Here is a 20,331-nt window from a genome sequence, read left to right as displayed (position 1 = left end):
ACTGAAAGGGTGGTCAGGCATTGGAACAGGCTCCCCAAGGAAGTGGTGGAATCACCATCCTTGGAAGAGTTCAAAAAACAAGTAGACATGGCACTACACGATATGGTTTAGTGGGCATGGTGGTACTTGGTCAAAGGTTGAACTTGATTATCTTGAAGGTCTTTTCAAACTTTAATGATTTTCTGACTGCTGCTTGGCAAGGCTGAAGAACCTCTCATGCCACTGCTGCACCTCCTCTTCTCCCTCCTTCGCACTCAGCACCCGGTAGGTCTCGTTACTCTTGCATTCAACGCGGGTCACCTGCAAGGAGAACCTGAGTTCATAGGAAGGGTGCCACTGCCCATCCTTTCCACAAGGAAAGAGGATCTCCATGTTGGACAGCATTTGGAGGCTGGCATGATGGGAGCACCAGAGGGGAAGGGGGAGAACCAGCTGGAAAGCCGTTCAGCTAATAGCTGAGCTGTGTGTTTCCTGAGATATAGGCTAGTGCTCTGTCCTGCTATGGTGATTCTGGTTTTTGTTACCACCTAGGAAGCAACCAGTCGATGGGAGAGATCCTCCCCTACAGGGATACCCTGATGGATGGGAGGCTTCCCACAGCTTCTTTTTCTCCACATTATATCTGCCTCTGCTTCCATCCCTTACAGTGTCTGTGCAAATCCCACCCACCTATGACACGCCAGTTACGTTTGGCTCACTATTTATCACCCCCTCAAACACATTCAATTCTGTCCTCCTGGAAGGACAAGTAGGGTGCCAGGGAGTTCCACAGGGACTCAAGGCTGGCTATGGAGGGCTCAGCCATGGAGGAGCAGGCTGTGCAAAAGGCAGTGCAGCTGCTTCTCACCCGCTGGTTGTGGATGCTCTTCTGGAGGCACTGGTGGCTCTTGAACATGCAGTAGCTGGGGTGCTGAACTCCACTGGAGTCACAGACCTGGGGAGATGGGAATGAAGGTCAGAGAAAGAAGAAGAGAAGGAGAGATGGGAACATCTACTGATGGTCACTCACCTTGTTCGGTGTACCTCCGTCTTGGAAGGCAGCGTACTCTGCCTCCAGCCAGAGGATCACACTTGGGTCCTGGCAGCCATGGGTGGCCATCCGACTGCACCAGTACTCTGACCTCAGCCCTCTGAAAAAGTCCATGTCATATTCCTCCAGAGTATCTGAGAATCTGGTCTGCAAAGGAGTGGGATAAAGTGAGACATGCTTCTTTCTTCCCTTCCCCACCTCCCAGTCCAGGCTCCTCCTCAGAGACCAGCAGGGCATACAGCTCACTTGGTACCTGCTTTTCTGCATCCTGGTGCTGGGCTGAGATCTGAGGGTTGATGTAGGTGAAGAAGTCACCTGTGTCGCAGTGAACACGGCTCAGGGTTTTGGTGTTCTGACACTGCTCCATCTTCAGCGAGCAGAAAGCACAGTCAGGGCACAGGTCCATGTGATGCCGCCCAAGGTTGTCACACACCTAGGGTGGATGGTCAGGGGGGAAAAGGAGACTAAGAAGCTCCCAAAAGAGGAGACTGAGGAGCTCCCACATCCCTGGCTTGGAGCTTGCCTCCCTGGTCACCCAGGTTAGCTTCTCTTGGGAGGTGACACCTGAAATGACAGGGAGCCCTGCACACCATGGGGGTCAAAGGTGGACATCAAGGTCTTTACCGAGTCTCCGAACCCAAAGACTCTTTTTTCCATCTCCTTCCAGGCCATGGCAAGCATTGATGAGAGACAGTTTCCCTCCAGCACTGCATAGCACAGGACCAGCACTGCCTCGTCATTCTGCAGGGCTAAAAGGCTGACAGAGAAAGGGAAGGAAGAAGGCAATACACCTTCAATTAGAAACTGAAAGAAGGGAAAACAACCCCAAAACATAGCAAAAAAACCCCTTCCCAAAGAAACCTTGGACTCCTGGCTAAACTGCATAGAAGAATGGGAGTATCTGCAGAGTTTGTACACGCCTGTGTAACACAGAGGCTATGGTGTGGGTGTGGGTGTGGGTGTGTGTGTGCGCACATTTGGGAGCATGTGAGAGGGACTGGACGAAGCTTCACAGCTTGAAGAACTTTCCCAGGGCTCCTGCAGCAGGTGCTGCCTAGTTTTGTCCATCTGGGGGCAATGAGGAGATGTTCGTTAGAGGTATGCTGAGTGTTGACTGTGGGGCAGCCCCATTTGGGTCTGGGGGATGTCACTCATTAAGCCTCCCTCCTGCTTGAGCCAATGTATTTGATAGAAAGGGGAAAAATCTTTTAACCATGAATTAACTGTTCATCCAAACTGACATGGGTAGCTAAAAGTAAAAAATTTAAGGACAATGGGATAAGACCAATAAGAATATTAGGAACAGTGGAATTTGTAGGCATGGTACAGAACTGTTACTAGACACGGATGGTTGGCTTCAATCGCCAACAATGGTACAGAAGAGGTAAAAATGCTCAATTAGATATTTGCCTCTTGTGTCTGGAAACAAAACCAGTGATAAATAAACAAACTGATCTGACAAAAAGTAAGAGGAGCAGCAACTACCTATGTTAAAATGCTCTTAAAATCCATGCATGGGCTAACCTGTATGGACAAATCCTCCTGAGAGTATTTGAAACTTCTTGGAGACCTTCAGATTAGCATTAAAAAAATAAAAAAAAGGTGGAGAACCTCAAGGAAGGTCATGAAGATGAGATTTCCTAAGGCTTGGAAAACTTTCACCTAGAGCAAGAGGCTAAAAAAGCTTCACTTAGCTGAGTGAAGACACTAGGGGGTGGCCATTCAGCAAGCCAGCACTTTTTCCAAGGAGGGCACCAGCTGGAAAGCTGTCCTTGTCAACAGATGGAAGAGTAATGACTTTTGGTGACTGGAGTTTGGGGCGAGATCCATTCAAACCAGAAATTAGCTGCATGTTCCTGACACAGAGGGTATTTAGCTTGGGAGCAGCTGATGGGGTGGTTTCTCCACAGTTCAGAGACTTCAAAAAGATATCCCAAACTTCTCTTAGGAGAAGGGTCTGTAGCTCAGACACATGATACTGTTTTTTTTCTCCAGGGCTCACCAGACATGGTTTCATGTCCTGCGCTGAGCAGGAAGGCCAAGGTGCATGATCAGAGCAATTGCTGGGCCTGAAGGTTAAAATAGATCACCTTCCTGGAAATCGGAGTTGTGCCATCAGTCTGAGGTTACCAAGAAATACTGTTGCACTCCCTGTCACATCCTTTTCCTGCTCTATCTCTGCTCATCATCGCTGCTGTGAGGTTTTCTGGCCTAGTATTTTCAAATTTATGAGCTGATTTACCACCTCTGAGTGAGTATAACAGCACTGCTGTGGGTCCCCTATGCTTCTTGACATACTGCTCAGCTGTTTGTGGATGTACAGACATTTCACCCATGCTTCAGGGAAAGGGATAGATCTACCTAAAGTGATTTCTTAATGCAAATCCCACCCCAGCTTAGTATTTATGCATGTTATTGTCCTAACCACCGTCCTGGAAAAAGCCCAAGAGGTACTGTGAGGCAATGATTCAAAGTGAATGTGAACTCCCCCCCAGAATTAAGAAGAATCTGTGAGCTGAGATCAGTAATTGCTCCAAGGCAAAAAGAGAAAACTTCAGATAAAAGCTTATCATACTTTAGCATCTCAAGATGTGGAATGACACATACAGAGCCTGCTTCAGTGGTATCTCTGAAGAGTGCTGGTGAACAGCATCCACCTCTCTCACAATGTAAGGACAAGGACTTGAGCCATTAACTTTCAGCTGCTGAGCCTCCCCGATATTGGCTGGCTGAGGTGGAGTGAGTACCTGAGGCGAGCAGAAAAGAAGATAAGGAGCAAACAGCTTTCCAGCACTTGGTAACTTCTGATTTAGGTGGGGGGTGATGCAGGAAACTAAAACCATTAAGGAAAAAGCCATTCTTAACAGCTTCGTAAAGAGTAAAGAGATCTTTGCCTGCATGCCAAAGCTGGCTGTGGGTGATGATAATTCAAAAAGAGTATTTTTTCTGGGGATGATACTTTTAACAAAGAGTTTGGCCTTAAAATGAAAGCCTCTGGGTTTGAAGTACATAAGTACCACAAGGACTGTCTGGAGCAGTAAAGCAGGAGGAGGAGGAGGAGGAAGAGGAAGAGGGCAAGTCACCAGGAATGTATGTATCTTATCAATGCATATAAATATCTCAAAGATGGGTGCCAAGGGGATGGTGCCAGACTCTTCAGTTGTGCCCAGTGATAGGACAAGGGGTAATGGCCATAAACTAAAACACAAGAAGTTCCACCTCAACATGAGGAAGAACTTTACGTTGAGGGTGGCACAGCACTGGAACCGGCTACTCATGGAGCCTCCCTCTCTGGAGACATTCAAAACCCACTTGGACACATTCCTGTGTAACCTGCTCTAGGTGACCTTGCCGTGGCAGGGGGGGTTGGACCAGATGATTTCCAGATGTCCTTTCCAGCCCTAACTATTCTGTGATTCTGGGATTCTGAGAGGGGTTGGAACAGCCTTACTGGGAAAGCTGGGCTCACATGAACCACAAGTGAGCACCCATGTGAGGATACCAGCAGACTAAGGTCTGCATCTGGGACAGCTGTGATGCTGAAAGGGGTGTAGAGGTTGTAGCTGACAAACAACACAACAGTGGGAAGCCCTGGGAAAAAGGGCAAATGCAATTCTTGTGTGAAAACAGAAAAGCAGGGAAGGGAGGTTGATGTCCTTCTATGCATCTAGCTGCTGAAACCCATCACAGGGCTGTGCACATAGAGCTGGAACATGGGGATGTTTTAAAGGGCCACTGAAAATTGCTGCAAAAAATCAGAGTTGCACAGGCTTTATAATGTAAGAGCTACAGAGCTCTTTTTATCTTATTGCAAGACTGAATCCTGGTATATAGGCAACTCTTAGAAGAGGAAATGGGAAATAAGGCAGCAAACACAATAAGGACTTAAAATAGAAAATAAGTGCAATAATTGACATTTTTCCCCTCATAATGATTCACTGCTAGCAGAAAGACCACAAAAGTGTGCTGCAGATTCTTGTTATATCACTACCATTGCCCTGTCTCTCTCTAAAGGTCACAGTTAACTTCATCAAGTACTAGGAAAGCTGGTGGAGCTACCAGAGCAGCTGCCACAAGCAGGGGTGAGCAAGAAGGGATAGATGTCCTGCCGGACATAAGACCCTTAGGTAGACACACAGCCCTGGGATCTGTGCCTGTCACCACCCTGCACACCTTGTGTTAGACCAGACGCTGAATGGCCCCTGTGTGAAACGTCCAGTCCCACCCAGCACTGCTCCTCTGCTGGAATGGAAATGCTCAAAAGCATTTTGCCCCTTTTTTAGGTCATGCTTTGAAGTCCCTTTGAGAGGAGGCAGGATGTCGTGAGCAGCAAAGCCGACAGGCGCGGTCTATCTCGCCTTTTTATCCCCACTTGAGTTTAAGCTTTGCTTAGCATGATTGATGGGGCTTTGCTGCCAGGTTACAGACACACAGTCAGCATTAGTGTCTTTGAGAAACTGTGAAACAGAATAGCAGGTGTCATCTGCAATCACAGCAGTCCCTCAATAATCCCAATGGAATCAAATCAGAACAAGGCTCACAAGTTTCAGAGGAAGGGAAAACGAGTACATCCTCAACGAAACACAGTTTAGAGTATATACACCAGAAAAAAATGTTTCCAGGCAGTAAAAGCTTCCTACAATGTTAGGGAGGAGGATGACACATTACAGCCTTGCAAGAGAACAGTTATGGCTTTAACAACATGATGCAATTCATTTTTACATGCAGAAGAGGAATCTCTGGCTGAACTGTAGTGGTAGTACGCTCTGTGTTTAAGAGCAACCACAGATGTGCAATCATGCACAAAATCTGTGTGCTTATAGGAACATCACTGACCACCAACAGAGCGAAACCAAAATGACTTCTCCATGAAAACCACATCTACAGAGCTTTTTTTTTCTGCTCTTGGTAAGCAAAATAATCTTTGCTTCTCAGTCAAAGCAAGTGGCCCTCAGCCACAGTGTAGTAAAGGATCAAAAAATAAGTTAGAGTGAAAGGATATGATCCTTTTGCAGGTCTTTTCTGTGTGGGCTTGCCAGTCCCAGCTACCTGAAGACAGAAACAAATGGATGCTGGCAAAGCAACTGAGAAGAACTCAACATGCTCAACAAGCTCCTACAGGCCAGAGAAACTGAGAAGGGTGTGTAAAAGGACTGCAGCAAGCTGGGCTGTCACAGGGCCCTGTGCTGAACTGCCATGTAGCTGTTCCCAAAACCAGAGTGGGGAACCAGAAACCCCCTAGGAAGAGCTGTTCATAGATCCAGAGTGCACACAGTTTCACATGCTCGAGGAGAAGCAGTGGTCCTGCACAGCCAGGAGCATGGCTTTGTGCTCCCAGCTCTACTTCCTAGCACAGGGCTGCTTTTACTTTACTTGCGAGATGACAGAGCACACCTCCAAGGGTTCCTCAGGAACCTGTTTTAAGAAATATCTGCTTCATGTTGCACACAGAGAGCAAGGATCACAGTGAGACACATCCCAAGGACCTGTGTTCACAACGAATCTGTTTCTGCACATCACCTGTACTCCTGGGAGACTTGCTGGGAGGAGGATAAGTGCAGAGGTGATTGCATACTGCATACGGCCACAGTGTGGGGAAACAAAGCCCTGCCTGCAGCTAAGGCCCAGGCACTTTTCTCAGGATGCAAGGCCAGTGACATTTTCAGGTACGAGCAGTGCTGCATCACCCTCTCCCTGCTCACACTGTGCTGGAGCAGGGGGTGCCTGAGGGGCTTCCCAGGTACATTCCTTCTCTGTATGGGACAGCTTGCTCCGGAAAGCCTGCCCACACTCACCACCTGCTCCAAGCAGGGGTATGAATGCTTTGGGGCTGCCAGCCAGTGTGCACAAGGACAGTACTGCACAGGTACCCAGAAAGAGCAGTCTTGCCCTCACCTGCCTCGGGGGGGAATTTCCTGCTCTGATATGATTTCTGGACCTGACTTGGTGAAGTTCCAAGAAGAGTCCTTGGTGTTCAGGGATGCATCCAAGGAAAGGGCCGAATGGATCAGTTGCCAGATGCTGTTCTTCAGGCTTTGGTCTTCAGGGGATTCCACCCCGGGAGGCGAGGCAGTAGTGGCAGCCGGGACAAGCACAGTGGGTGGGTGTACAGTTGTCCTGCTCTTCTGTGAGGGTGTGGTCACCTTTGATGTGGCTGTGGGGGGCTTTGTCAACAGTGGTTTCTGACCCAGGGGCGCATGAGAGTGGTTCAGAAGCCTTTCCACATGAGCAGGAGAGGGAGAAGCCTGCTTGTGAGCTGAGGAGACAGAGGGATGAAGTGGCTGAGGGCACCTTTCTGAGGCCAGCCAGAAAGGTGCTGGGCGTGGAAGAGTAGCTACAGGAGATGAGCAGGCGAGCAGGGGTGCCCAGCACAGCTCGGTGCAGCCATACCTTCTCTGGCAGAGGAGCTTTTGCCCACTGTCACGGAGCTCACAGTGTGAGGTGGCTTCGAGGGGATGACATCTTTTAGAGACCAAGTCGAACACGGGACTCGCTGAGTCGGGAAAAGAGGGAGAAACACGAATCTTGCTTATGTAATCTTCCCTTCCTCCTCACCCCTTCCACCTCCCCTACCCCCCTCCCCCAAATCCCACTCCCCACCTTGACATAGAACTGCTGTTTGAGGCAGCGGTACTGGGCGAACTGGCAGAAGCTCTGAAACTGCAGCACCTCTGGAAAGTCAGTGCAGACTGGCCCTGGAGAGAGACATGTGGGATAGGGGCAGGCCACAGGTTTTGTCATCTACCCCCTCGTCCTGGGTGCACTAAGGGATCGGGACCTCTGGGGTGACAGCTTGTGGATGCAGGGAAAGTCTGTCCGCCCCATGTGGAGATCACAGCCTTGGGCTGTTACAGCTCCCAATCCCAGGTGCCACATGCCCTTTCCCTCCAACCCCCTGAGGGCTTCAGTTCATTCTTCTGCCATTTTTCTCACAGTTATCTTCCTTATGACAGAGATCCAAACTTCCTATTTCCAGGATCTGATGATTCTGTTATTAGTCCTTACAGGGTTTAGAAAAAAGAGAAAAGTAGTGATGTGATAGGTTTGAAAGATGCCCAGACTGGGCCTAGGAGCACCAGAGAATCATAGAATGGTTTGGGTTGGAAGGGACCCTAAAGATCATCTAGTTCCAACTCCCCTGCCATAGGCAAGGACACCTTCCACTAGACCGGGTTGCTCAAAACCCAATCCAACCTGGCCTTGAACACTTCCAGGGCTGGGGCAGCCACAGCTTCTCTGGGAAACCTGCTCTAGAGGAGACAATATCTTCAGGGCAATATAGTTTGACATCGATTCCAGCCTTGCAGGGGATGGAGGAAAGTCCATAGGGCCAGGATGCTGCTGACAAAGCCTGTACCTGTACACACACACTGTGGTCTTGACCGGCACTGTCGACACACTGACCCCAAAGCTGCAGCTCTTTCTGCAGTGATCACAGGAAAGCAAAGGCATGCAGGAGAGCAGAAAACCCGGGGAGAATTGGGGAGGGGGTTGATCTTGTGCTCCCTCTGCTCTAGGAGCGCATGGTCTGGCTAGCACAGCCAGCCCTGTGTGCACAGGAGTGAGAGGGAGGAGATCAGCAGTGGAATTGCACTACTGTCCTGTTTGTTGCTTGTGCACCAACTTTTACCCTGTACACACACTTCTTGTGCTGAGCATACACCTGCACCATCAAAAATAGAATTTCAGGTATCCACCAGGATCCCAGCCCAGGAAAGTGTCTAACTTGTAGGGAACACTCCAGATCGACCCCTATTCTTTGTTTAAAACACAAGGTAACTGCCTTCATCAGCACCCGATGAGGTGCAATAAATGCTCATGAATACCTGGATGTAGACAGCACTACCATAGCTCTGTGAGGACAGCAGAGGCTAAACATGCGTTGGCACATGTTCTGCCATGACAGCTTGGCCTCTCAGCCTGGCTGAAATGTGCCAAAATAACCCAAAAACTGTAAAAAAAGGATAACACAAAGGGAAATAAAGTCTGCTGGATGGGTCTGTTAGGCTGAGGGACGGAGAAAAAGAAGGTAAAGAAGGCAAACTGCAAAATTGTCCCATCTCCTGGCATTTCCAGATGCTTCTGCCCTTGGCAGCTGTGTCTCCAAAGGCAAGAGCAGTGGGAGTGTGGCTGGAGGTGGCAAGGAACAATGCTGGGGAGTTGGGCACCAGGAGAGGAACCAGGGACAGACCCTGGGTGCACCCAGCACCATGGCATAGGATTGCAGCACTATGGCATAGGATTGCAGGTGCCCACAAGTGAGTGAGGAGCCCAGAACCCATCCCTGGATCTGGTGTTGAGGGGTGGCACTTGTTTCCCTGACACAGCTGCAGAAACCAGCAAGAAATAGTTGCCCTCAAGCTGCAGTCCAAATAAGCACAGTTGGCTGATCGTTCAGCTCATTGACGTTCATATCTAAATATAAAGACATATTTTTTATGAGAAAATTGTTCCTATTTTTTTTCCTCTGAAGAAAAATACAACAGAAGTAGTACCAAATTTTTCAGCTGCACAGATATAATTATGCCACTTAAATTCTCTGATGCAGGGGTGCAGGGAAAATATCACTGCAGAGATTTGAAGGGTGCTGTTGCTATGGTGCTTTCTGAACTGGGATGTTTCTTGGCTCCTGAAACGTTAAACACTTAAAAAGGCAGCTTATCATCTCAAGTTTTCTTAAAGACCTATGAGAACCCATGAGCCAAGCTTCTGCATTAATGCCCAGATCAAGTTGGAAGGAGCTGGTAAGAGATGAAGACCTTCACTGAGCCCCAGAAAACTGTGGCCTGCTTAGGAGGTTAGGACTGGCCATTGGGAAAAGCATTTTTTCTCCAGGAAAGTGGTGCAGCACAGGGAGGGATGCCCAGAGAGGCTGCAAAACCACTCTTGCACAAAGCTGGTGTGCTCTTGCTCTGGGGGTGTCTGCTCCAAGCTGGACTTTGGGCTAGAGACTCCAAAACAACCCCTCCCACAATCTTGTAGCATTTTAGGGCAGAGAAACAGCTGGCCCTGCTCCAGCTGGGGCCACACCCTCTGCTGCCCATGGAGGTGGAGTGATGTCCTTACCACTGGGGATTTGGCCGTGGTTCTCCTCCTGGTCCAGCTGAAGAATGGTGGGACTGAGGCAGCCGTATGCCTGGCGCAGCAGGCAGAACATGTTTGCCTCCCAGAGCGGCTGCAGCCTTGCAAAGAATTGCTGGTACTCCGTGTCCGACAGCGGACTGCCTGGAATGGGAGGCACCGGTGGAGCAACAGCAGCCGTCGGCAAGGTCAGCAGACCTATGGGAGAAAGACCTGGGACAGTCTGTGCTTAACAGCGCCGTAATGGAGGCAAGTGGTGGGTGGAAATGAAGGAGCAGCTGGCAGGCTGGTCTGCTCCTGTCTGCTGGCACAGAGCAGGGCACTGGGATGAGGACCTCAGGTGCTGGTTGAGGTCTCCCTCCATCGTCCCTGCTTGCAGGGCCCTGGGGAAACCAGGAGCCCCATGGGGAAAAGGGTGAAAATAAAAAATAAGGAAAAAAGAAGAAAAAGTTTAGAAGCTGTCTTTTGTTGTGAGCTTGGTTTGGTTTGGACTGGGGGAAGGTGTTTTGATTTTTGGCTTGGTTTTTGTTTTGGTTTTTTTGGGTGGGTTTTTTCTCAATGGACTTTTTCCCCCTTTCAAAAGCCCCAGCTTCCAGAGGCACTTGCAATGGCCCCTGTGAGCTGCCCCCTGGACCATGCTATGGGCCTGTGACCCTCCAAGGGGACATTCCTCCATCTCCTCCCTCCTCTCCTTTGTCTTCAGCTGGGCCACCTCCCCTCCTGCCTTCACATTCTCCTCTGTCCCCCACCCTATGACCCCTCTGAGAGCCTCCAGCTGCTCCCAGGTGAGCAGAACGGAGGGCTGGCATGGCCTATGGGCCCAGTGGTGTGGTCTTGTGAGAGACAGGGGATGGCAGCAGCACCACAGGGGCTTCATGCTTCCTTCCAGCCCCAGCCCCAGGCTCTGAGGTGACCTCGTGAGGGCAGGCACTTACTCAGTAGCCAGAGGAGCCACAACATGTCTGCCACAGGCTTCAGCCTCATGGAGCTGCTTGGTGGCCGGGTGGGAGTCACTCACATACCAAGTAGAGCAGACATGGAAAGTCTGAGCACTCGGGTTCTGCCCCTGGCAACAGTGGAACCAGAATGTAGCCACGGCGCCATGATCAGAACCTGATCATGGTGTCACAGCAGGGCTGGGGAGGGGCCTGTGGAGGGCAGCCAAAGCCCAGGCTCATGCCTGTGGGGGAGTGAGGGCAGGTAGGCACCCCACAGGGAGGGGAGACACCTGGTCGTGGGGACAAGGAGGAGCAGGAACCAAACTGGGAGCTTCCCTCTCTGCCTGGGAACATGGTGGTGGCTGGCAACAACACACAACAGCATTTGAGGCCTGGCCAGGCTAACCAAGGGCTGAGGGTACCACAAAAGTGGTATCTCTGGGATACCTTGCACCCCAAAATTTTATGCTCTTCTGGAGGGGAAAGGGACAACACCTGGGATTGGAAAGCACATGTGTCCCAGCACCAGCTTGCTTCAGGATGCAATGGGAAGATGGCTTGATCTCTTCTGGGCAGCCATGCCACTTTCTGAACTCCCAAGGAGTCAAGAGAGCACCAGCTGGTCTTCCTCTGCATCTGGCACAGGTACCCTGAGCACTGTACTCTACACAGTAAAGCCGTCTCAGGAAAAGCAGGAATGCTCCCAGCAAAATGAGCTTTGGGGCCACCAGTGCAGAGATGTACAGAGCTCCACAGGACTTATTTGAGGGAGAACCACACCCATACCCAGTTCTTAATACAGAGACGCATGAAGTGCGGGGCACAGGCACAGCAATCCACATGTGCACCCAATGGATAGGAGCCGACACAGTGCCTCCCGCAGCTGGGCACTTTCTGATGCGAGAGGGAAAGACATAACCATCACCGTCAGGGGCAAGCAGCTGTCAGGTTGGAAGGAAAATGCTTGGCACAGCAGCTCCAAGAACTGCAGCCATAAGCAGAACACAGGCTGGCACAGCGGCTCCGCGTGCCTGCCGTGTCACCCCACAGCCTGCAGAGTGACACCCTTGTGGAACCAAGGAGGAGCTGTGGGCAAAGCTGACAAAGTTTTCAGCTCCACAGCAGTATGCTGCTGCAGGAGTCGCTTCTGTGGCAAATCCTGGGAGATTCCAGCGGCTCTGCTGTATGAAACAGCTGCAGAGCGTGCTGCGGATGTGCTGGCTGTGCTTGCATGGCTGACACATCTCCTGCCAGTGCCCTGTGGCCATCCAGGCTGTCAAGGCAGAAGCTCAAATCACTGCAGACATGTAGTCTGTTAAAGAGGTGTCTGGCAGCACCACGTAACTGTGCAGGTCCTGGTAGGAGACAAGCTGTAGTTTGCTCTAAGGTGTCTTGTTGGAAGGTAGTGCTTCTGAGAAGCTTGAAGCCTGACCCCTGAGCAGCAGCACTGAATTTTGGATGGTTTTACTGCTCTTTAGAAAGACAGTGAGCAAGAGACTTTTTCCAGCTAGCTCTTGCCACTCGTGCTAAAACAGGTAACCCTACTGGTGCTTGCAAATTTTAGCCAGTTCCTGGTCTTCCATTGCTTAGCTTGAGAGATACTACTTTTTTGCTGATCTTAGACAATTCCAGGGCCTTCAGCTCCCCAGCTCTGTTAATCTCCTCCACTTCCCTGTGACAACAGAGACCAGGTTGAGTTCTGTTGCCCTGACTGAGCAGCTTCCCGGAGAAGTTCAGTGCTGATCTCAGTGGCTGATGGAAATGCTGGCCTTAGGAAAGCACATCGATGTGGCATGTCATAGAATCATAGAATGGTTTGTGTTGGAAAAGACCTTAAAGATCATTTAGTTGAACCCCACACTACGGTAGGGACATCTTCCACTGGACCACGTTGCTCAAAACCTCATCCAACCTGGCCTTGAACACTTCCAGGGATGGGGCATCCACAACTTCTCTGGGTAATACCATGCAATGTTATTAATGTCTGTCAGGTGCTGGCTACACAGCCTCTGTCTACATGTACCAGCAAGAGATTTATGGTGTATGAAAACAGAAAACAAGAACGAATGGACCAGAGTCCCCAGACATACACTGAGAACTCAAACACAAGGCAGAAGACAAAGGAGCTGTCAAAGAAGTCACCCTTGGTGGGTGCTCTAGTAGCAGGGCCTGTGGGGAGCTACTGCATTTTTGGAAAGAAGGTGGTTAGAGATGTGAGGACAGATTGGCTACTTAGCACTTATGCACTGTGGCACACCCTGGATTTGGTTCAGGTTGTCAGAATCCTTCAAGGAACTCACAGTCCGCAAGGAGGAGCCAGGTATTCTCCAGCATGCACCCAGCAGGGTTGGGAGGCTGCAAGCGCAGGAGACAGTGCTGTGCTGTTTGGCTGGGTGTGTGACAGCTGGCTGTGGGGCACTTGTTGTTTAAGCCTCTGAAAAAAAAGAAGTCATCTTTAGGGGAGGGACAAGGATGGGAGGAACAGTAATTTGGACACAATGCATCAATGCTGAGAGCTGGGGGGTGGTCTACTCCCTACTGCTTCTTCAAGCAACTACAGTGGTCAGAAATGCACAGCACAGGGATGATATTAATTCCATTTTTTCTGATTTCTGAATGTTGACCTGGTACTTTTAAGGTTGTACCTCTAATGCCACATTACAAGTTGTATAATTTTTGCACTGAAGCAGATTTGCACCCTTGTTTTCAGAGCCACCACACAGCAGTTTCCTGCAGACAGTGTTCCTGTGCCATCTGGAGCTCAGCGGGCTGATGAGCACAGCTGTAACCCCCAGGCCTACAGAGCGCCTGATGCCAGCAGCAGGGAGGGTAACAGCTGGATAGCAACTTGCTGGAGTGGCATTTTCCATGTTGCTATCCGACTGCTGTGTCGATTCTGAGCTTTATAAGAGCCTGTCTGGTTTGTGAGGGACCACCCTTGTGAGGGACCACCACCAGACAAGCCCCTCTCCCGAGTTAGTCTTGTTGTCGTCTAAAATACTTCAGCTGTTTCTCAGCTGCATGTTCCACCACAAACACTACCACAAGCATCAGTGTCTGAAAAACTCTTGAAAAATCCAGGACAGTGGCTCGCAGACCCTCCCTCCTCTGCTACAAGGTTATATTGTCACTTCATCAGGTAATAGAATCATGAGAACGTCAGGGCGAACACTCAAAAATATCACCATCCCGGACTCAAGGCACCGATCTAATCCCCCAGTCCACTGTTTCCCTTCTACTTTGTGCAGGTGCATGGTGTATGGTGCCCAGTCCTCAGCCCAGGATGGCAAGAGGCATGCCCAGAGATATCAGATATAGGCAGGAGAGGCTGACATTGCTGTAGCAGCATGGTTCCAAGCTGGGTCTTGGCTGTAGTGAGTAGAGGACCAGCAGGGACAGGGGGACTGCAGAGCCAAGTGCATAGCATGGTTCTTCAACATGCACACTGGCCTAGCCCGCCAAGAAAAAGGCACAGAGAGCTTAACCAAAGAGGAAGGAATGATGTCTGATGTTTGTCAGAGTGTGTCAGCTCTCTGAGTTAAACTGGGGGGTTTGGGCAAGGAGAGGATGTCCGATCACTTCAAAAACTCATAAAGATGGAGGCTTCAAAGATTAAGTGTGAATTCCAGACTCAGTGACTTGTCAAGCAGCATTCCTAGAAAGATTGTGTCTTAAATAACTTGAAATGTAAGCAGAGATGATAGAAAAATGCTTTCAAAAACACCTGTTATGGTGAAAAAAAACCCCAACAGTGATTTCATAAAATACCTAAATCTACTTTCTCATGTTAGCTGGATTGAAATAATCAGAGTACTTGTACAGCCATAACAACAGTGCTGTTAACAGAAATATGTTTGTATATCACAGAATCATAGAAAATCTGGGTTAGAAGGGATTCATGAAGATCATTGAGTCCTGGCCCTGTGCAGGACACCCTAAGAATCACAGAATGTGCCTGAGGATGTTGTCCAAATACTTCTTGAACTCTGACAGGCTTGGTGCTGTGACCACTTCCTTGGAGAGCCTGTTCCAGTGCCCAACCACCCTCTGGGTGAAGAACCTTTCCCTGATATCCAACCTAAACCTCTCCTGACTCAGTATGTTCCTAGAAAAGAAACACCAGTCTCTTTGCTTATGGAGGAGGCCATGAGCAGTTATGCTTGTGTAGATGTTACAGTGGAATAAGGAAGGGGCCAACAGAGCCCCTGAGACATGCCAGGTTATTCATTCCTTACAGAGCATCAAAGGAAAGGGAAGACTGCTTCATTTACTAAAACATATCCCTAAAGGAGCAGACAGGGAAGGGGAACGTTTGCTCCATTGATGTAGGGAGTCAGACAGTACAGCACTGTCTTTCATGAAGCAAAACCTACTTGAAGAGCCCAACACTGAACACCTTCAACCTGGTAGCTGTGGCCCTGTGGGAAGGGATGTGGGTACCAGCCCATGCAGAGCAGGGCAGAGATCTCCATCTCCACAGACAAAAGCATTAGAGGGTGTTCTGATTCGAACCAAAATTCTATGAATTGCTGAGTTTAATCACAGGTTAAATAATCTTCATTCCTCATTTGTACTTTATTTTGGTGGGTTTACTGTCATTGGCTGAGAGCTCTGCGAATATGCTGATAAATATAGACTTCATATTAAAATTGGCACTCATTTTTAACTTGGTAGATATGTTAATCTATTCACATTTATACAAGCACTGTAGAGTTATAACATGCATTAATTCAAATACTTAATTTACATTTTATTTTGTTAGGAAATAGTGAATGAAGCATTTTTTACTTGACATTTAGAAAATGGAATATTTAATTGATAGCAAAAACAGTATTTAAAAATGGTTTCTTGAATTATTAATACAACCTAAGATGGAGTGGCTACATAAAAGCATGTTTGAACCAACTGCTCTAGTCTTTTTAGGCAGGTTTGTTTAGTGCAAGAACAACCTGATCTGACCACAAATTTATCCCTACTGTGGGCGGGGGCTTGGACTACAGAGCACCAGAGAGACCTCTTCCCACCTCAATCTTTCTGTGGTAACTAAATGGGTTCTTCCAATGACTGCATCATTCAGGTTTTTGGAAATCTCAGGGTCTCACACATTTTTTCCTTGCTTGTTGTCAATGTGTAAAAAATAATTCCTTTCCTACTCCCAGATGGGTTTTCAACTTTGAATGAGTTATTTATCCAATGGCAGCAACCCAGGCCACTGAAATTAAATTGTACACCTGCAAAAACAGACTAAAGTGGACAACTTGCTGAACATTTCTTTCACACCAAGCTTTAGGAGCTTAGTGTTTGTCACAGCTTTGCCTGTCCTTAAGCCTTGGGCAAAAATGTCTTTTTTAAAACTAACACTTAACTTTCTTTTATGTATTCAGAAAAATAAACATAAATTAGCATAAATTAATCAAGATGTTTGACTATTTTTATAAATGAAATGCATTTTATTGGATAAAAACAGCTATGTTTCTTTTGATCCTGTAACTACTAGGCAACAGAGTTGGAGAAACTTCCTTCACTTGTCTTTCGAAAGAAAGGTAGGGCATTTTCTTTCCTTCTGTTAGTCTTTAACTCCTTCAATGCTGCAGGTCCCCCTTGCTTGCTTTAAAGCAGCAGATGTTGCCACTCAACTCGTCAACATCTTCACAGTTCATCCTCCTGGTTCACATGGCAGAGAGAAAGTAGAGCAATGGTTGATTATAAAAGGAACAATGGCTCAGAAACTGTCAAACCAGCTGTGTCTGGGCAGACATTTTAAGTCATTTCAGTATGAGCAAGTTGTCTCTTGGGAACGTCTTTCTTCTTCACTGCCAAGCTGCGATCTCTGGACTGATTTGGCTGGCATTTGAATTGAGTCTTAAGATCATCAGTAATATCACCTTTCATCTTGAGCCACCCAACTGCTGCTTCTCATCCTAGTTGCTCTGCTACAGAGTTTCGGTACTCAGCATATATCTGACCTGATTTAGGACGGACAGCAGCCCTGCTTTGAAGGGGAAGCTGAAGCAGATGACCTCCAGGGGTACTTTCCAATCAGTGTTTCCAGTTCTGAGTAACTGTCTCATAAAAATTGATCTGTGATAATCTGAGTCTCACAGAAACACACCCTACAGCTGAGTTTCAATGAGTCTGCTTAAGCACAGAAGCCTTATACAAGCTGTTAAACAGACAGCGAGGGGGGGACTGTCCACCACGCGGCTCCGAGTGTATGGTTGGGTAACACCTCAAAAGTGCTTAATGGAAGGCTGGATGTTGCTGAGCTATGGGGCGAGTTCAATCGCTTTATTCAAAAGCAGGAGAGGAAGGCGTTCCCACTGGTGGAAGGTGATGGCTCCTGTACACATCATGCAATGGACATGGTGGTAGCAGAGCCCAAGGGACGGGAGCTTGGTGAGCACGTCTGCTCGCTGGAAAGGGGAATACTTCGCTGAACATCCTCATCAACATATTTGCCCAGCTACTAGGAATGATGCCCAAAGATGGGGCAATCACAGCTGGACAAGATAAACTGGTCATTTGTGTGCATGACCAATTATTGTTAATAAATGGGCTTAAAGAGGCTGGAAAAATCTTCCCTCTTGTTGTGCTGAATGGCTGCAGCTTCCTGAAACTCAGACTTGACTTTACTCATCAACTAGGATATTTCCAATCACTCTAAAAGGGCAATTTCTCCAGCACCATTTTAGAAAGTGTTTATGTTGCACTGACAGCTGTTCCAGGAAATCTGCAAGCTAGCCAGTTCTGTAAAGGAGCTCATGATTACTTTAACTTAGTGTAACCCTGCTTTAAGCACTTCAACTCTAGGAGAAGTAAACTTTTCAGATCCCGTTACCACTAGAGTGATGCAGGTAACTATTAACAAGATCTTTAAAAAAAAAAATTCAAGTAGTTTTTGACTGACCTGTTTTTGCTACTTCCAGTCAAATTGATTTTATTTTGTTGACCTGGATTTCTTGCTTGTTTTAGAGAGAAGCAATTTACTTCCCTGCTGTTTCAGTATTTCACATCTGGACTGCTGTGGCAGCCTTCTTGACATCATTAAGGACCAGCACAGAGCTGGCTCTTTTCCAGCCTTGTGGGCTTTCCTTAGCAGTCCAGAGCCTTTCAGAGAGCAGTCCACAGACTCCTTTGGGTGGCTTTCACAGGACGACAGACATAATTTATTGAAGACTGCTGATCAAAAAAGTCTTGACCCCAATAGATGCTATTTAAAACTCTCCTTTACTGTTTGCCTAGGAAGTACATCATCCCCATATTGACACCAGCACCAACACAGAATAAATATTTACAGAACACTTCCCCTCCTCTCATTACAAACAATTCTGCTATCTGCAGTTGGTAATGGACATGTGCCATGTTCAATTATATCAAAAACAAAAGGCATTCTAAAAAAAGCTGCTTATGTTTCCAGCCTTGTCACTTACAGGCTTTGTTCCCACTGGTTTCATTTTTGTACTTTGTAATTTCCAGCTTCTACTGATTTTTTTCCTCCTCTGGTGATTACATATTGCACAGCTATTGCCCTTATTCCCTCCCTTCCAAGGTTAGATTTTAATGTCCTTTCATTTGCATTTATACTTCTAAGCCATTTAAAAATGCTCAGGCTTTATCCAAATTTTGGTCTAAGTTCCCTCTTCCTGTAAGTCAGAGCATTTCCTCAGCTGCAGCAAATGTCCCCTGAATGCTCCGTGCTGCTGGCTGAAGCACCCCTTTGTTGGACAGAAGTAGGACACAATAGCAGAGTGGCAGGGAAGTAAAACAGCAGCACTGCTTGCCATTTTCTGGCACTGAATCAGAACCCAGCCAAGGTGTTTCTCATCTGTTTTGCATTAGGTCATCAGAATGTTTCAATTCTCAGAGTGCCAAGAAGCACAATGGTAACGCTGTGGCCAAGTTTTAGTCTGAAAACAGAAACATTCCAGTCTACCTCCCCCTCCCAGCATCCTATGCTGACTGCAGAAAACCCCAGACTTGTGTTTCCCAAATCAGAGCCGTCAGGAACACAGTTACTCCTGTGAGCAGCACCTGAAAAATAGGCAATCTTGTTTGCTGGTTTGGTGTGCAACACACTCCTGCCCACACACACACTCTCACATGATACCACATGCTTTTATAAGCTACTTATTATCCTTGGTCAGCAGTGGCTTCATTACAGGGCTCGTGCTCCAAACGCCCCTCTAGCCCACAGTTCCTAGAGAACTTGCTGCTAACGCTGGCCATTACAATTACAGTCGTGTCCCCTCAAAACCAAACTGCTTGGAGGACTGCTTGCATCCTTCGTCACCCTTGCACTTTGCCCAAAGCCCATCTTCAAGTTCAGACCACATCCACCACGTCAGTTGAGCACCCTGCTGCTGTCTGAATTAACTCCAGCTCAATAAAGTTTTTCTCCTGCCACAGCTTTCTCACCCCTTGGATCACGGCACAGTGTCTCCCCACTATGAAAACTGTACCAGATACATAGCCAACATCTTCCAGAATTTACTTTCTCTCTGTTTAAGAAGGGAAGCCCCAGGGAGTGGCCTAATAAAATCTGGGGATTCAGACTGAGATTGTGGTTGGGGAACCAAAAACATGAGCCATAGCCTGGGCAAGAATCCACCTCTACTTTTTTCAGTGCAAAATGAGAACCCACAGATCCCTTCTCGAAGAAAAAGTAAAGACTGGCTCAATGCTAACTCCCTTGAGCAGAAAACGCCAGCTCCTGAGCTGATGGTTGAGAGAGTCCCCATACAGTGACAAGGTGGGAATAACATTGCTCTTCACCTACAGTCCTTTGAACCTGAGCAGAGCTTTGGCTTCATGACTACAAGAGCAAAATCTTCCATGGATCCTCATACAAGTTATATGTGTGAGGAAAACATCCTGTGTTTCAGGTGAAAATCCTAAACCTTCCTGATGAGCAGACCACAAGCAGCAAGAAGAGACTTGGGCTCATCCATCTCCAGGTCCTGCCAATGGAATTGATAAAGGGGAGCTTCAGTGTGGGTCATCTCCTCACAGTTACCTACAGACACTAGAGAGACACATCTTCAGTAATTGTTTTGGAGCCCAACATTTCTGGTAACAAGGTGACTGTGACCCACTAGGGAGCAAGTTATCAGGATATCTGGAAATACCTACCCACATTCTTGGAGGCACATGGCTTGTCCTGATGGCTTATTTTCTCAGCTGTGCTGCCCAACAGCCAGAGGGAGTGTTGACCTCAATAACTTCCAGCCCTCCGCATTTAAGAGAAGGCAACTGATGAAGTAGATGATCAAACAATAATGTGAA

At 48.0% G+C, this 20,331-nt stretch overlaps 2 protein-coding genes across 5 annotated transcripts in view; one reads left to right on the top strand and one right to left on the bottom strand.

Annotated features, from left to right (window-relative positions):
* LAG3 (lymphocyte activating 3) overlaps window positions 1–20,331 on the top strand; it is a 177,945-nt gene that overhangs the window by 19,523 nt on the left and 138,091 nt on the right. The gene's annotated exons all lie outside the window — the stretch shown is intronic.
* Window positions 98–11,689, bottom strand: ACRBP (acrosin binding protein). Of its 3 annotated transcripts, none has more exons than XM_051780807.1 (10): window positions 11,047–11,689; window positions 10,097–10,309; window positions 7,631–7,725; window positions 7,421–7,523; window positions 6,926–7,286; window positions 1,655–1,787; window positions 1,284–1,397; window positions 1,010–1,177; window positions 848–934; window positions 98–300 (listed from the first exon to the last, which is right to left on the bottom strand). In XM_051780807.1, the coding sequence occupies exons 1-10, from the start codon at window positions 11,093–11,095 to the stop codon at window positions 172–174; spliced, it is 1,452 nt and encodes a 483-aa protein (XP_051636767.1). In that variant the 5' UTR covers window positions 11,096–11,689; the 3' UTR covers window positions 98–171. The 3 variants fall into 3 exon arrangements, with proteins under 3 accessions (XP_051636767.1, XP_051636766.1, XP_051636765.1); XM_051780806.1 differs by having other exon boundaries at window positions 1,284–1,463; window positions 10,097–10,255; window positions 11,047–11,688; XM_051780805.1 differs by having other exon boundaries at window positions 1,284–1,463; window positions 11,047–11,686.

The sequence above is a fragment of the Manacus candei genome, unplaced genomic scaffold (assembly GCF_025592945.1).
Source record: "Manacus candei isolate 608988 ecotype Guabito, Panama unplaced genomic scaffold, ASM2559294v1 h1tg000014l, whole genome shotgun sequence".
Taxonomy (NCBI): Eukaryota; Metazoa; Chordata; class Aves; order Passeriformes; family Pipridae; genus Manacus; species Manacus candei.
The sequence above is the reverse complement of the archived record's forward strand: the minus strand, read 5'-3'. Positions and strand labels throughout refer to the sequence as shown.